This window comes from Perognathus longimembris, chromosome 14 (assembly GCF_023159225.1).
Source record: "Perognathus longimembris pacificus isolate PPM17 chromosome 14, ASM2315922v1, whole genome shotgun sequence".
In the NCBI taxonomy this organism is placed as follows: domain Eukaryota; kingdom Metazoa; phylum Chordata; class Mammalia; order Rodentia; family Heteromyidae; genus Perognathus; species Perognathus longimembris.
Window position 1 is genome coordinate 51,681,156 of NC_063174.1, and position 17,251 is coordinate 51,698,406.

At 45.6% G+C, this 17,251-nt stretch overlaps 1 protein-coding gene across 1 annotated transcript in view; it reads right to left on the minus strand.

The window, feature by feature from the left end:
- The window catches only part of Kcnk10 (potassium two pore domain channel subfamily K member 10), a 125,622-nt gene extending 109,191 nt beyond the window's left edge, over positions 1-16,431 (minus strand). The window contains exon 1 of the mRNA XM_048362107.1: positions 16,380-16,431. Within this exon, the coding sequence (XP_048218064.1) occupies positions 16,380-16,431 (52 nt within the window). The remainder of the gene's footprint in view (positions 1-16,379) is intronic.
- Between the last annotated feature and the right edge of the window lie 820 nt (positions 16,432-17,251).

Genomic DNA, 17,251 nt, shown 5'->3' on the forward strand with positions numbered 1-17,251 from the left:
CTAGATTTATAACCACCGGTCTATATTTGCTTAGATGAGGACTAGAATAACTGACTGAAATAGAAACCCTCTCTGAAAAAAATAACCTAGTCATCAAAAGGAAACCCGAACTATGGCTTAAGTAATAGAGTTCAAACTCCAGTACCATCAACGTTTTCAAAAAAAAAAAGATTAGGATAGTAATACAGTATCTACTGGTGACCTTGATAAGAGCTCTCTTCGGAAGCATCTGTGGCTTAGAATGGGATATAAGTAAAGACAATAACTTCAGATCTTCTTCAGTCATTTTGCTATGAAGGGTGAAAAGAAAATAGGTGGTGTTTAGACAGGATGCGGAGTGTAAGAGAAGCCCATTTAGACAGTACTGGGAATCTGCAAGTCGAGAGAGATATGGCTTATGAGAGAGTATCCCAAAGAGCAAGTGGATCTCCAGGGTGACTAGAAGGGCTGGGCTTAGATCAGAAGACTTACTTCACTCAGGAAAGAATGAGGGGGGAGCGGTGAGTGAAGACACACACAGGTAGCTTGGCAGATTCTATCACAAGAAATCAAACTGTTGTGACCAAATCATTTTCTGACTAAAGAAGCAAATTGCTTCTTTTGGTCAATGTTGTGTAGGAGACTCAGAACAAAACCATGAGCATGATTGCATGCTACCTTCTCCCTTCAACCCTCATACCACAAACAAGTGTACGTTATGAGACCTAAGAAAGTGCCATGTGTTTCACATTGTCACATTTTTGTTGGTGATTTCACTGTGTCCCATCACTCCCCAAATATAGTACTGATGTGTTTTGTACTGCTCCTAAATGTATTTATTTACAGAGAAAACGTGTGTGTCAGATAAGCTTCATTCAGTGCGGTTGCCATGAGTTCATTGATAAATAAAATCAACACTAGCAGTGATGACCTTAAGCAGAAACACAGCTGATCCATTGATGAGAATGTTGTGGCCAACCAGAGGCCCACAAGAACCTAAGGCTACGTTTCTTCTAGACGTAATAGATCTCTCGCTAATTCAGTGGGGGGTTTTAAATGTTTTTAATTGTTATTATAAAGGTGATGTACAGAGGGGTTACAGTTATATGTCAGGTAAAGAGTACATTTCTTTTTGGACATTGTCACCCCTCCCCTCGCTCTCTCCCAGTTTCCCCCCAACACCCCCACCCACAAGTTGTATAGTTTGTCAACATGATGTCTAGTGAGTACTACTACTACATTTGTTCACCCTTTATCCTTCCATCTAATTGTGTTCGCAGCAACTCTGTAAAACATGACAAATATCATCAATATTAAGAATCAATCCTTTTTCATTTTGTCCCTTTCTGAGAAGAATTATGGAAACAAATGACTAGGCTAGGGCAAACCTCATCCAGCCTTTTGCAAGCCTTATGGATCACTTACCAGTGCTAGGATTCAATGAAGACGTCTTAGGCAGAGAGCTGCTGGTTGGTAATAGCTTTTATCCCCTAGGATCCATTGAACCTGCCTGAGAAGTCAAGCAAACTGAGAGTATACCATCTCCCTTCACTACTACCATCAAAGCTAGCTCGCTAGAACCTAGGCAAAAAATGTAGGGAAAGATAAACTTTCACCATATGTCTTCTGCATCTTCTGCGTCTTCTGCTTACAGCTGAATCTGCAATAAGAATTTGTGTACCACTAGTTTGTTTGATGAGAAACAAAAAAGCACCAGTAGAGGAATGGTACAAAGAGACACCGAGATGGGAAGGCCACCAAGAAAACCAAGAAAATACACAGCATCAGGCTAGCTGCCACCAGGGTTAAACAGAAGTTTTCCCACTAGGGAAACTAAGATCCAGTGCAAAATATACTGCTGACTTGCTCTCCCTGAAGCTGCTGATAGACTAGAGCCAAACAAATGCTTTCTTTCGAAGTCATCTTCAGTGATTCTGACACAACATCTCTCATCAGTCATTGTTGGAAGACTGTTTGGGATGCTCTAGTTCCCCAGTATTTTCTACCTTCCATGGGAACAGCAGAAAAGGTTCAGGAAAAGGCAAACCATGGAAGTACTGCAGTAAGAAGTGGATCAGCCTACACCAAAGGAATAAGAATGAAAGGAGAAGACAGGTCCTGGCTTGCTGCTAGTTCACACAGAGCTGATGCCTGAAAGTCACGCATCAGCTGAGATCAGGAACTGGACCACTTCTGTGGGAAACCTCCAGCAGACCAAATGCTTATACAGCAAGCACATACCTGCCACCTAGGTCTGTTGTCATCGTGTGCTTTTGGATAATCAGCTGACTCATGTCTAGTTCCCACTAGTTCTAAGTTTAAGAAAGGTTTTGTTATATGGAAACAACCCAGATGCCCCTCCACAGACAAATGGATCCAAAAAATATGGTACTTATACACAATGGAATACTACATAGCAATTAGGAATGGTGAAATATTGTTATTCGCAGGGAAATGGTCAGAACTCGAACAAATAATGTTGAGCGAGACAAGCCTAGAACACAGAAAACAAAGGGGCATGATCTCCCTGATATATGATTGTTAACAAAGGGAGACGGAGAGACAGTAGAGACCAAGTCTGGGAAACCACAAACTGTTTGTCAAATAGTATTCCCCACAGGATTGGGGCAGCGACCCAACAGTATGTAACTAAAACCAAACAATTACTCAACATATAAAGGTCAAAAATTGACCTCTCAGGGGAATACAATAGCTCAAAAGCTAGGTATGTACATTCATATAAGACTACTGTCGACATATGGTCTAATATCAACATTACATTTAATGCCCTAGGCAAACTTTCTTGAGTGTGGCCACGTGGCTACTGTATATGTTCACGATACATTGTATACTGTATATATGTCTACCTGACCTAGAGAAGAGATAGAAAAACAGGACGTAAGATATCACAAGAAATGTATACACTGCCCTACTATGTAACTGTACCCTTTTTGCACAACACCTTGTCAAAAAATTTGTGTTCAATTAATAAACAAATAAATTTTAAAAAAAGAAAGGTTTTGTTTCTAAAGGAACATGGAAGCACAGGGAGTTAGCATCTTGTGTACACAAGCAGTTTGGGGGGAGTATGGGGGAAACCGGTACTTCACACTATTATGTTATCTCACTGCCATTAACTAGTTTCCAGATGCTCAATGAGGCCATGGCTCTGCCTAAGAGCCCACTGGTACTAGGCCTTTTCCTCCCAAGAACACCTGTGCCCATCCGTACTACTGTCACTAGCAACTAGATATCTCAAAAGTCTCTTCCAACTTCTTTTTATTTTTTTGGCAGTACTGAGATTTGAACTCAAGGCTTTGTGCTTGCTAGGCAAGTGCACTCACTACCAGTAAGTTGAGCCATACCTCTAGCAATCCCTCCCAACTTCTGAAGTAAGTTGAACACGAACAGGACGAGCCTTGGACATTTAGATCCCATGTGGAAATTTGTCTTTGGTGCCCTTCAGGGCACATCCCTTCTGGGCCTTTGGTCCACTCCCTACAGGGCACTTTGCCAATACCCGGCGTAAAAGATTCTGCCTTTTTCCAGAGGATCAACATATCCAGTCACTCTTGATACTCTCTTAGAAGCAGTGAACTTGGCTGTCCCAGTGGGCATGGGAGAGGTAGTGAGTAACCTGAGGGAGTCTTATTTGCTCTTTAACAAGACGTGTCATGGAGATGAGGTATTGCTCTATCTCTATTGATGCATTTATCATGGGGCATAGCAGTTACTGAAAAGGGCATTTTGTGTCAGTGGGAAGACTGCAACTTCTCTGGGGGCACAGCCTTGGGCTTTCTCATTTGTGTCCAGCCCTGTTTCTGCAGGCAATCTTACTCATGTTTACAGAATGACCAGATGGACGAATGGCAGCACCTGGCAGGCTGACAGCATGCTGGTGCTGATGGGAAATAGTGTGGGTCTGGGTGGACAGACTGAAGAGTCTGCCAGCCCCACCCGCTGTGGCTTTCTGCTCTGCCTGTCTTTAGAACTAAGTGCAGAGCTTATTGGCTGATGGGCAGGCATTCATGCTCCTATAGAATTTTCTCTCACAGCCACTCATTAATGCAGTCTTTGGGGAGACCATCTGAGCTGGGGACCACAAGGACAGGACTGGCAGGGGGTCCCATTATAACCAAAGAAGAAATACCTCAGTGTTAACAAGACCTTCAGACACACCAGAAACAAAGTAACTGGAGGGGACACTGGCCATTTTTATTAGGCTCATTATGCAGGACTGGTAGCTGCATGCTTCCAAAAGAGGTTTGAAGAACAGGCAAATGCAGTTTATTGATTTGTTTGTCCAAGATATGTAAATTATTGTCGAAGCCAGGTCTGAGTGGCAAATCCAGGGAAGAGGTTCTCTTCATTCTTAGAAATTGACAATGCAGCAGCCTTCGCTTTAAGGTATAACTCCCAAGAACGAGAGATTTTGAGCCCAAGCCCTAGTACAAGCACAAAAATAAATAAATAAAATTGAAAATAAGACTTAAAGAAATGTAAAGATAGCCCTCTTGGGCATCCACCCAAAGCATTACAAGTCAAGATATGGTAAAGACATTTGCACATCCATGTTCATCTCTGCACTGTTCACAACAATCAAGTTAAGGAAATAGCCCAGATGTCCTACAATGGATGAGTGGATGAAGAAAATGTGGTACCTATACACAGTGGAATTTTACTCATCCACTAAAAAGAATAAAATTATATCATTTGCAGGAAAATGGATGGACCTCGTACACATCATGTGAAGTGAGGTAAACGAAGCTCAGAAAGACAAACAGTGCATGTTTTCTCTCATATGCATAAGCTAGATCTAAACTATGAGTATGCATGATAAGGATCTAAGATCTGAGGCTCAATGCATTTACAGAAATAAACTGACTAGAGTATACTTAGGAGAGGAAACCAAAGGCTTAATTCCTCCAAACAACTAACATACTACTTATCAAAATGAATACCAGGGGGCTGGGGATATAGCCTAGTGGCAAGAGTGCCTGCCTCGGATACACGAGGCCCTAGGTTCGATTCCCCAGCACCACATATACAGAAAACGGCCAGAAGCGGCGCCGTGGCTCAAGTGGCAGAGTGCTAGCCTTGAGCGGGAAGAAGCCAGGGACAGTGCTCAGGCCCTGAGTCCAAGGCCCAGGACTGGCCAAAAAAAAAAAAAAAGAAAAAGAAAGAGAAAGAAAAAGGAAAAAAAAATGAATACCAGGAAGTGGAAACATATTGGAGGGTGTAGAGGGGGGAGCACAGGAATGGAAGGAAGAAGGGAGAGCAAATGTAGCCATGATATCCAGTGTACATTACATAAAAAATGAACTACATAACTTGAGGGTAGGGACAGGAGGCGGAAAATAGGGGAGAATGAAGGAAGGAGTGGTATTGACCAAGAAGCATTGTACTTATAACCTGGCTTACAGAATTGTTACCCTTTTGTCCATCTACTTAATAATAACTTTTAATGGGACGTCAAGAAGGGTAAAATTAGCTAGAATTTAAAACTGCCCAAAGTAGAAGCCACCCTGTGGACAAGAGAGGGATGGATCCTGGGAGGACGGAATCAAGGGGAAATAACAGCACCAGAGGACTAGTCCAGTGGCACATTGGCATCCCAAAGTTTTTTTTTCCTTCCGCCCTTAGTTGCTATGGTTACAGACACCATGAGAGCTGGCTTGGAATGTGACTAGAGCCTCAGGCAGCCTCATTGACATGCACATACCCTGCCTTAGACCCTGCCTTTGTCACTTTGTGTGGGAAGTGACATTTTCAACAATGTCTAGCTCCCCATCATTCTCAAGTCCAAAGTGGCACTCAAAAGAATCCATCTTCACTCTTCTCGGCCCAGATCACAGAAACCCAAGCTTCCTTCCCAGTGCCAGGCATGGAATGCTGGGAAACATGGAAACCTTAAGGCATCAGATCATCCTGCCTCCAGCAAATCATGTTCTCCCGAATGCACAGAGAAAGTAATGAGAGCATCAAGACAATGTTGACTGGAAATATGACAGCAAGTGCCAGCCGTCCTCTCTCCACTGGTGGCTTTCCCCTGTGTGTACCCATCAGCCCCAGGCACACTGCCCCGCCATCTTGGCAGGATTCTGTGTTTGTCACACCATTCAGACAGACAGTAGCTGTTGTCAGTATGGAAACACACCAACCACACAGACACCCTGTTCTATCACTCAGCCCAGGGGTCGGGCTGCTTTTTTTTGTCTTTATTTAAGCAAGTTGGGTTTGCAGTCCCTGAACCATTGAAAGAAGAAAGCTTGTAAAGAATGTAAAAGAGAAGAAAAAGATTTCACACTCAACCTCTTTGGCTTCACAGTGAGGAAAACGTGTATATGGATCAAGTGGTCATTTTTTTCTTCTTTTGTGAATCTTTAACCAACTTACACATCATGGTCCCCATACCAGATAGGCTTGGTAAGTCATTTCTGCATTTAAATAATTTGGACTGGTAGTTGTATTAGGATCTATTATAAGTCCATGTATCCATGCTCTTTATAAAAGCATAATCATGCTCATTGTCTTTCTCAAATATCATCTCAAGCAATGGGTAGAAGGAAAGGATAAATAGAACTAAATGAAGCAGGGTTTTGTGGTTACATGGTAATGGCAGAGATAAACAAAATCCAACATATTTCCCACCACAAGATTATTCGAGAGTGGCATGCAAGGTACAGGTGAGAGCTCAGGTGTTAAAGTCTGACAGACCCCAATTCATATCATGGTGTTCATAGTTCTATGGCCTCAGTTTCCTCATTCCAAAAGTAGAGACAAGGGGCTGGGAGTATGGCCTAGTAGTAGAGTGCTTGCCCTGGGTTCGATTCCTCACTACCATATATACGGAAAAAGCCAGAAGTGGTGCTGTGACTCAAGTGGCAGAGTGCTAGCCTTGAGCAAAAAGAAGCCAGGGACAGTGCTCGGGCCTTGAGTTCAAGCTCCATGACTGGCAAAAAAAAAAAAAAGCAGAGACAATAATTTTACCTAGCTTTGGATTACTAATAGGATTATATGACATAATAACTCTAAAGTGCTTAGCATAGTGCCGTGCACCTAATCAATAAATAATCAATAATACATAATCAACAAATAACAAGAGGAAAATGTTTATGATGATTTTTAAATACACCCTCAAATTCTTTGACATTCCTCCCCTTCATAAGTGAGTTTAATCAACCCCAAATTAGGCTAAAGGTAGTGGTGCACATCTAACAAAAAGATGTTGGTGTAATAGAGAATATACCAAAAAGTGTTACTGCACTCTTTATTTTACCCAGGAGAATACTAAGCAGGCTCACAAAGGTTAAGTGATTTGCCCACGACATAGAAGGATAACCTAGATGGTGACATCTCCTAAAGTATGGGCATTCAAATTCAAATCCCCAGGGTGATGCTACCAGGAGGTGGAGGATGAAGGTGTGATTAGGTCCTGAGACCCTCTTGATGGTATCAGGCCCTGCACTTCCTTCACCATGGGAGGACATAGCCAGAAGACATCATCTGTGGACTAGAAAACGGGCCATCAAATCTTCTTGTATTGAGACCCTGATCTTGGATTTTTCAGCCCTAAAAGAGTGAGAAATAAATTTCTGTTGTACATAAGCCACCTAGTTTATGACATTTTAATAAAATAGCCCAAATAAACATACAACTAAAATCACAGAAACAACAATAACTTCCACTCAAGTACTGTGATTCTGGATCATGTGCCTCCACCACTCTTTAATCTGGCTTAACCTAAGAATGCCGAGAACACTGGACCACAAATACGGAGAGTGTGAGAGACCCAGGAGGGATGGGCTTTGCTAGGGGTCACTCTCCCAGATAATCGGGAGCATGACACAAATGCTTCTCCAGAGGCTAAGCAGAAGCTCATCCCAGTGCCCCAGTTGGGACCCCTGTAGCATAAGTGCACATCACTCCCCGGACCCTTGACATATCCCAGTACTCTAAGAGTCTTTCATTTACCCTCCATAACAAACCCAGGACACACTGGCTATAATTGTTCCATTTTACAGATGAGAAGACCAAGACACAGAGACATGAAGCAGCTTGCACAAATCAGCCACTACTACATAATGCACCTCAACTTAAGTATGGCCTTCATCCACAGCCTGACTCCCTCCTTCTCTACTGGAATGATGGGACCAGCTCTAGATTCTAGGCCCTCCCACACTGAGATCCTACATTGTACAGACTGTGACATCTTGCCTTGAATCTAGTTTAAATGACTGTCACCGGCACTTAATCTCCCATCAGGTGATGTAGAGATCTTCCCTCGCAACCTCCCATTTGGCTCCAAGAAATGAATGGCTTTGATCCAAAGCGACATTCTCAACAGCAGTATCCAGGAATTGACCCAGGTTGATCCAGGGTTAAAAAGGGTAAAAATAGATGGTGTCCAGTTAACAAAATCTTTTCATCTCTAAGCTTTTCCTCACCACTTTTCCTCACTGTTTGGTGCCTGCCTTGTCTCCCACGACAGAGCAGGTAAATGCTCAATTGTGAAATATCAGACTTGACACCAGTATCTCTATTCAGCCTTTTGGGATCATGTCACATTAATGTCACTCATTTCTACTATGTGTCTTTGTCCCGCTAAAAACCTGGTGGATTGTAATTCTGGGGACCTCCAGGTCTGCTTGCACATATGAAACTTCTCTCACTAATAAAAGTGCTGCTAGATGACATGTCAGAATTACAAATATTAGTACTTTAAGCATCTGTGCAAAGGTCAAAAGTTTGTTATCCAAGCGTATCTCAATGTCTCTTCCTGTATCTTCCTTTTTAAACTGAAAAACCCTAGATGTGGTCATTACAGAAGGAGAAGAAACTGAGGATTCTTGGCAGAAGACATAGCAATTGAGAACAAAAAGGAGTGAGAATGTGGTAGGGACAAAGGAAGTAAAGAAGAAATGGAGGAGTGAAAGGAAAGCACCTGTGATCCTCTTATTGTGCATAGTAGCAAATTCTATTTTCTTCCCCAATACCATTTTCCACCCATCCATCCTGCTTTAAATTTCCCTCCATGGAAAGAAGGAAGTAATCGAATCAAAACTATTAGTAGTACAAAGACTAGAATCCTTTAAATCCTAGCCACTCCATAACATCACTCTCTTGAGCTCTAGTCCCCCTCCACCTGTGAACCTGCAAATGGCAGGGGAAGAAGACACGACCGGCAATGGCTGGGTTCCTCAGCCCCTACCTTCCATCTTAAGTGGAGGATTATAAAAATCCTCCATGTTCAATCCATGGCACGTAAGAGAAAGGAAACAAATCTCAGACGGTTTCCATAAAGCACAAATAAATGTCCTAAAGAATAACACCATCAGCTGTCCCCAAGAGGAGCCAGGGGACCAGAAACCAGGAGCAGATGGGCCCCTAGACTTCCATTATTAGTATAGAGAGCACCCAGTCTGGTGAGTGTAACAAACATGGTAGGCTTTCCTAATGCTACATTCAGGTAGATTCCATAACCAAGCTATGCAGAGTTAAGCCCTTAACCAATTCTAACCCTATCTGAGCCACTCACCCATTACCCTTTATAAAAGAACCTGAGTTGGTTTGGGTTTGTTTAAAAAAAAAAAAAAAAAAAAAAGACTGTTTTACTCACCTTTCTGCTTCTGCCAAGGGAACTGTCCAAACCTAATTAATGAGTAAAATGGTCTCTCTCTCTCTCTCTCTCTCTCTCTCTCTCTCTCTCTCTCTCTCTCTCTCTCTCTCTCTCTCTCTCTGTCTCTGTCTCTCATCTCTCTTTGTGCTGGCCCTGGGGCTTGAACCCAGGGACCTGCACACTGTTCCTGAGTTTCTTTGCTCTCTCTCTCCCTCCCTGTCTCGCTCTCCTTCTCTATCTCTTTCTTTCTTTCTCCCTCTCTCCCTCTCTGTTCTTCCTTCCCTCCCTGTCTCCCTCTCCAGCACCACCTGCCCCAGTCTCTTTGTTTTGTCCTGGGGCTTGAATTCAGGGCCCGGACACTGTTCCTGAGCTTAAGAGCAGTAGCCAGTTGAGCCACAGCTCTCCTTCAGCTTTTGGGTGGTTAATTGGGGATAAGAGTCCCACAGACTTTCTTGCCTGGGCTGGCTTTGAACCATAATCCTTAGATCTCAGCCTTCTGAGTAGCTAGAATGACAGGCGTGAGCCACTAGCACCTGGCTCTCTCCTCTCTTTCTCCCCCACCCCCCAATCCTCTTCCTCTCCTTCTCCCTCTCCCAATCCCTATTGACTAAAAGTAAAATAGAGCTTACTAGTTCACTGTACAATGTTAAATATAATTTTCATTGTGTCTTAGCTATAGGGGAAGGTTTGCAACTAGAGACAAGACGTGTGTGGGGTGTGTGTGTGTGTGTGTGAGTGTGTGTGTGTGTGTGTGTGTTTATACTGAGGTTTGAACTCAGGGACCTGGTACTATACCTGATCTTTTTCACTCAAGGCTAAAGTTCTACTACTTGAGCCACAGATCTACTTCTGATTTTTTGCTGGTTAATTGGAAATAAGAGGCTCACAGACTTCCTGCCCAGGCTGGCTTCAAACTGTGATCTTCAGACCTCAGCCTCCTGAATAGCTAGGATTACAGACATGAGGCTCTAGGACCCAGCCAAGACTGTATTTTTTAAATGCACCTGATTTTAGAGACTATCAAAGCACATGTATTCTGGAAATGAGATGAAACAACAAAACCAGCCTACTCAGCATTCATTCCAGCCAGTGATTGCTGGGATTGGCAAAGCAATGATGAAGTTTCCTTAGACCCCAGTGGGAAAGAAGTCTAAGCCAAATCTTGGCCCAGAAACTCTTTGGACCATCATTCCTCTGCACTTTCTAGGATAATTATGGTGATTTGGGTACATTATCAATCTCATTTGGAATGCAGACCGGCTGAAATTGGATAGCACATCAAAAATAGATGATTTTCTTTCTAGAAAATCTATACTATGCTAATGTGTGTTTGGAAACACATTAATAAAAACAACCCTTCAGATACTAAGTATATATGGAATCCATCCACATTAAATCTCCTTTCAGCCAGGACCTGCTGGGACAGTGAACAAGACAGATTGTACAGGTACAACCTGCTGAAAACAGCCAGGGTCTTGGGACTTGCCAATCACAGGAGATATAGTTTCCTCTAACTCCCAGAGACATTTTAAGGTATACCATCTGGTTAGAAGAAGTGGGAAACTGTGGACAAAGACGGCCTGTGTTGGGGTCCTGTTCTGTCTGTTTGCAGCTTTGGACCTCAAACAACATTTCAACTTTTCAACTTACCTATGTGTAAGTCTGAGACTCTAATATCTACCAAAGCAGGGCTCCTTAAAGGGCGGTGAGATCAGTTGTAAAAAGGTTTCTGTGAACTGAGAGGTGTTTTATGCATACAGGCTTGCACTTATACACACACACACACACACACACACACACACACACAGAGGGGGGGCTCTCTGGAATTCTGCGTTAGAAACATTCACTAAAACAGCAGCTTTTTTTTTTTTTAACAATCTATCCCTAGTTCTGTGGTTTTGCTCCTTTCTTGAGTGGACCAAAGTATCTAAAAATAACTTTCCTGCCATAGCTACTGTGGTCCATCAGTAACAGGACGCTGACCATATCTTTGTCAGGCTACCTGATCCCACCACCCATCTCTCCCTCACTTCCCACCACCCATCTCTCCCTCACTTCCCACCACCCATCTCTCCCCCAGTCTCCTGCAGCCTGCTCACTCCTGGCAAACAGAGGAGGAAAGAAGGAAACCGGGGCCCTGAGGCTGAAGATAGGGAACTGCAGTGTCCTTTCTGAAAGCGGATTACTTAACGTTTATTTTCTCTTCTCCTTCTTCGCACTCTGGCACATGTAGTTAGAGACAACCTGGGATTTCTAGCATCCTCAGAGCCTTGGAGCCTCTTGGATCCCTCCATTCATTCATTCATTCATTCATTCATTCAATAAAGTGCCTGGGTGCCAGGCACTTCCCAGGGCATTGGGAGTATGACAGTGAACAGGACAGGGTGAGTCCCTGCACATGGAGTTCACATGCTGGCATCAAGTATGACACAGAAGAAAGAATGTTCCAGATCACTTGTGAAAACCACAAGTACAAAGATCCTGAGGAAGAGACAAGGATGATTTCTTTGGAGAACAGAAAGAAAGCCAAGTGGCTCTAAGGTCACTTGCAGGAATAAAGAAAGCCAGAGAGGTACACAAAGGCAATGTCAAAGGCCCCTTCCTAACACAGAAAGAAAATGAAGCCCAGAGGAGCTGAGAGCAGCCCCGAGTCATACAGCTAATTATTTCCACTACCCGTTCTAGAACCTAACTCTTCAGCCTTCAAATCCAGACTTGCTTACCCTGTATTGATCTGTCTGCCTCGAGCCATGGGAATACTGCATGCCACTCCCATTAATTTTTAAAAAGCTCTGAACCTGCACCAATTAAAAAAAAAAAAAAAAGCAAGCAAGCCCACATTTTAAGCAGCATAGGATCACTTTTGATTTAAGTTGCATGTCAATTCTACTGCAACAGCTAAGACTTAGCGCCAATCTATATCTGTGCAGGTCCTCCCCAAACAGTCGCCCTGCTTGTGAAAGGTGGGGTACTCTGACTAGCGAGAAAGGACGTAGCTCACCAGAGTCTAATTGCTTTATATTTAGGTCTTATTTTTTTGCACCTCCACCTCTTGACAGTGTTTTGCTTAATTCACCCAAGTGCAATCAAAGCCAATCTGTTCAAAAACTACCCTCATTTGATGCCATTAAATTGTCAGGTAATGCGGCTGTGAGCACAACATCATAATTACAACTTCCTTCCACAACCCAAGGGCTGTCTGTCTGTTAACAGCAAAATCCTACCGTCCCTGTAACGTGAACTATCCATCCACTTCTCCCATTGCTATGCTATGTCCCCTTTCTTTGTCCTGTTCAGCAGCCTTGGTGTGTGAACCCCAACCTCTCCACACCTAGAGTCTAGCCACAGGATGGCCCCTTTGGCTAAATGGATAAGTGGAGAAAGCAGCAAGGAGGTAAGTCACGACCTCTTTCCTCCTCACTCTTCTCATTCCCTTCCTCTTCAAACCCTTTCCGCGTCATCCTTTCTCTTCCCCTTTTCCCTCCTCCAAGAAATTGTTTTCTAGTCCCTGAGCTTTGGAAAGCCAGAGACACAAACTAGAAGAGTGCTTAAGAGCCCAGGTGGTAGCTCAGTACCCCCCACCAAGCTGCTTAACCTTCCTGTTCCTCAGTTCCCTCATTTGTAAAAATAATAAGATTGGCCCTTCCTCCTAAGATATTTGTAAAGATGAAGTATGTTCAAATATGTAAAGCATTAGCACTGGTATGTGATGTACAGTTCTATCCAGGCGTAAGACACATCACCCTTCTTCCCGCCCTCTTGGCCTCCATGGCCAAGCTAGAACACTACTGTCACCTCCACCTTCAGGACAGCCTTCTTGGCATCAGATCACCTCACTGGAAGGCAGCTTAGTGGTGTCGTGATAGCAACCGAGTGTCACATGGGACAATAATGAAATCAAGTAGGTATTGCAAAAATAACTATGAAGTAATACACATGAAGCATCTGGTGAGTTTCTGCACTCACTGGTGTTTGTATTGAGGGGTGTGTGTGTGTGTGTGTGTGTGTGTGTGTGTGTGTGTGTGTGTGTGCCAGAGTCAGGGATGGAACTCCAGGCCTCAAGCCCCCACTTAGCTTTTTCCACTCATGGCTGGTGCTCTCCCACTTGCATCACATCTCTAGTCCAGTAGATTTGCTGATTGGAAATGGAGTCTTCCAGACTTTTCTGCCTGGGCTGGCTCCAAACTGAGATCCTTCAGGGCTCAGTCTCCTGAGGGAGCCACTACAAGGCTTTCAGGTCTTTTTATAATAGCCCTAGGGGTTGTAACTGTAGCTGTTCCCTGTTCATTTTTCTTGACCATGCCAGGCTAGAAAGTATGAGAGATTCATGTGCATGCATCCCTGAGACATGAAGCTATACAATGATGATCTGACAGAAATGGATCTGAAAAGCCCCAGCCTGCTTCACAAAGTGAGTCCCACTGCTGTTTAGACAGCCACCCTTGACATGTCCTGGGCCACCTCGACAGCATCTCCTGCTCAGCGTGCCCTAGACTGAACTCCTGCGCTTTCTCTACAACGGCCTTGCCCTGGTGGCCAGCCCAGTTGTTCCAAGTTGTCACCTCCACACCTCTCACACAATGCCTGTTCATTTCATATGCTTTATAGCTTGATCTCCATCCATTGCTCCAACCCCTGTGGCCACCACCCCCATCCCTATTCTGCTACACAAGGTCCGCCACAACCAGAAGCCCAACCTGGCACTTGCTTTGAAATGTACTTCAGATCACAACACTCTCCAAGCTTGAAATTCTTCAGAGCTTAAAACAAAGTCACACACACACACACACACACACACACACACTCCCCACCCCAAGCCCCACTGACTTCCAACACTAGGGCTTTGGAATCTGTTCCTATGCATCCCCTATTCGCATCTCAAAACACAGGCTCCCCTTAGTGTCTGCTCCAGTCACAGGAACCTCCCTTCATTCCCAGACATATACCTACTTCTTCTGCCCCAGATCCTTTGCACTTGCTGACCCCTCTTCTGTAAACACTTCCCCTTCTCATTGGCCAAGTGACTCATACATTTTCAGAACAGATGGAATCTCATCGAAGCCTTCCCTGACTATCCCTCCCTTGGTCTTTGTCTATGCACTCTGTCAGATGTTCTTAAAACTTTGAGGTTGCCAAGCACCAGTAGCCTACGCCTGTCATGCTATTTAGAGGACTGAGATCTCAGGATCATGGCTTTGAAGCCTGGGCAAGAAAGACTGTGAGACTCTTATCTCCAATTAACCAGTAAAAAAAAAAAAAAAAAGCCAGAAGTGGAGCTATGGCACTCTAGCCCAGAGTGAAACATCTAGGGGACAGTACCCAGTCCCTGAGTTCAAGCCCCCGTCTGGGTGCACACACACATACACACACACACACACACACACACACATAACCCTGATACTTATGGAACATACATAAACTTTTCCATGCAGTGATTGATTTAGATCTGTCTCTCATGCCATTAATACCAAAAAATCAAAGCTTCTCGCTTTGCCATCATTTCCAGTGCCTGGAACTGTGCTGGCTGTGAAGTAGAGATTTAACAGATATGTTCTGATGGGATCAAAAATTAAAACACAATGTCTGCATTTCCAGACATTTACAGGCAGACAAAACAGCAGGTTGAGGTTGTGGTTAAAGTGTCCACAAGCCATCTCAGTGTTTCATAAGGACAGCCCTCTTCCCTCAACTTTAATAGCCAGTCAGTTCATAAGACATTTTACTCAATCCATGAGATGTCCTGGTTCCAGTCTGCACAAGAAAAGAAATGCACTCACAAAGAAAAGTAAACACACACACACACACACACACACACACACACCTCATATAAACAAATTTCAAACTGCAGTACACACAGAGCTCATGCCTAGCTCAATTGAGAGTCAGAAGAGCTAAGGGAGCATCTATGCAGTGCATTCCTCTTACAATTGGACACAGGATTTCAACTAGCTCCCATCCCCTATGGGTCACCCAGGAGGAACCTGCGTGCTGATTTCAGGCTCTGTGACTAACATTAGGTACACAGTCGCTCCCTTTCGCTGGGGGCGCGAGGAGGACACGGTTTCACTTGGGTAGAAGCATGTCCCCATTGCCACTGCTTGGGTGACCACACTGCCTGCCCTTCCCTCTCCCTTTCCAGCCACGCCCTTCTCCACACTCCCTCCCCACCCTCTTTTACTCCAACCTGAGCCAAACTAGCTGCCTGGTTTAGTAATAAGATTGAGCCAAGACTGGGGAGGCCCTGTGGGCTCCATTATTCTGTGCTGCTCTTTGAGAAAGGGCCACCCCCGGGGACAGCTGCGGCGGACCTGAGTCTCACTTGCTGCTGGGAAACCTTCCCCCCTGAGGACACCCAGGGCGTGTGCTGCTGCTCCAGGTCCAGGGAGGGGCGACACCCCACCCATCTGCTCGAGAGACAAAGATCCCCAGAAACAAAGGACACACACACACACACACACAGGCTTGCACACCCAAAGTCAAAAGCAAATACCAATACTTGGTGCGATTTCAAAGGAAACAGCCGGCTGGGTGTATCTTTAAATAGATTTTGAACCGATCCAGGAAGGACAATGAGTATGTGATCACGGCAGGCGCGAACTGGGTTCCGAACCCACGCTGCCTCCGCCCTCCTCCCTCTGCGCCGCTGCGGTTCCCAGGCGCCTTTCCCTGCCTCGGGACACACGCCCGCCCCACCAGGAACCAAAGCGCTCGGGTTCCCGCCAGGGCGCACTCGCAGGACATCAGGTGGGGCGAAAGGCGCCCCAAAGTAAGGAATACCAACCTTTAGGATCCCAGTTCACCTGTTTCCTTGGTGTCTCGATTGGAAATTTCATTGCTCCGTTGCCCAAAGGGGGAGGAAATGACAAGGATCAAAATAATAATAATAAAAGTCCACAAGCTTTCCCCTGGAGTCCAGTGAAACAATTCCCAAGGATCGGGTGGCCGCTGGACTGGTTTGTGGAGAAAGGCAGGTGGGGAGCCCGGGGTGGGGAGGGGGGGCAGGAAAGGAGCAGAGACCGCTGGGGTGTTTGAACGGGTGGCGTGTGGGGTAGGGGCAGCCGGCTGCAGCCCAATGGGTAAAAGAAAAAGTAAAGGTGGGCGAGGGGTGGCTGGGAGGCTGGAGAGGAAAGAGCCAATCTGCTGCGCAAAAGCAGTGTGGGCCGGTGGAGGGGCTGAGCAGCGGGAAGGCCGAGGCTAGGGAGAAGCCCACTGCAGTGTCACTCGGCCCGGGAAGGCGTGGACGCACACGCGCGCACACACATGCACACACATACACACTCCGCGCGCGCGCGCACACACACACACACACACACACTCCCGGACACGCGCTCCCGCAGAGCACGTCAGCGCACACGCCCCACCCTACACCCAGACTCCTCGCCCCCACCCCTGAGCGACGCCCCCCCCCCACTGCCCACCCCTCGAAAGCCATTGGACAGCAGCCTGGCGCGGCGGCGCCGAGGGGGAGCGCGGCGACCTCCCGGGGGCGCGCGGCAGGTGCAGTGCGCGCGCACTCGCTCGCGCGCGCGCGCGCAGGACCCAAGCGCCCCGCCAGGGATGCGCGCCGGCGGAGCAGCCCCTGATGCCGGGCCCCAGGGTGCGGGGCGGCGGTGGGGAGCCGGGCGGGGCGAGGAGCGGGGATGCGCGCGGCTA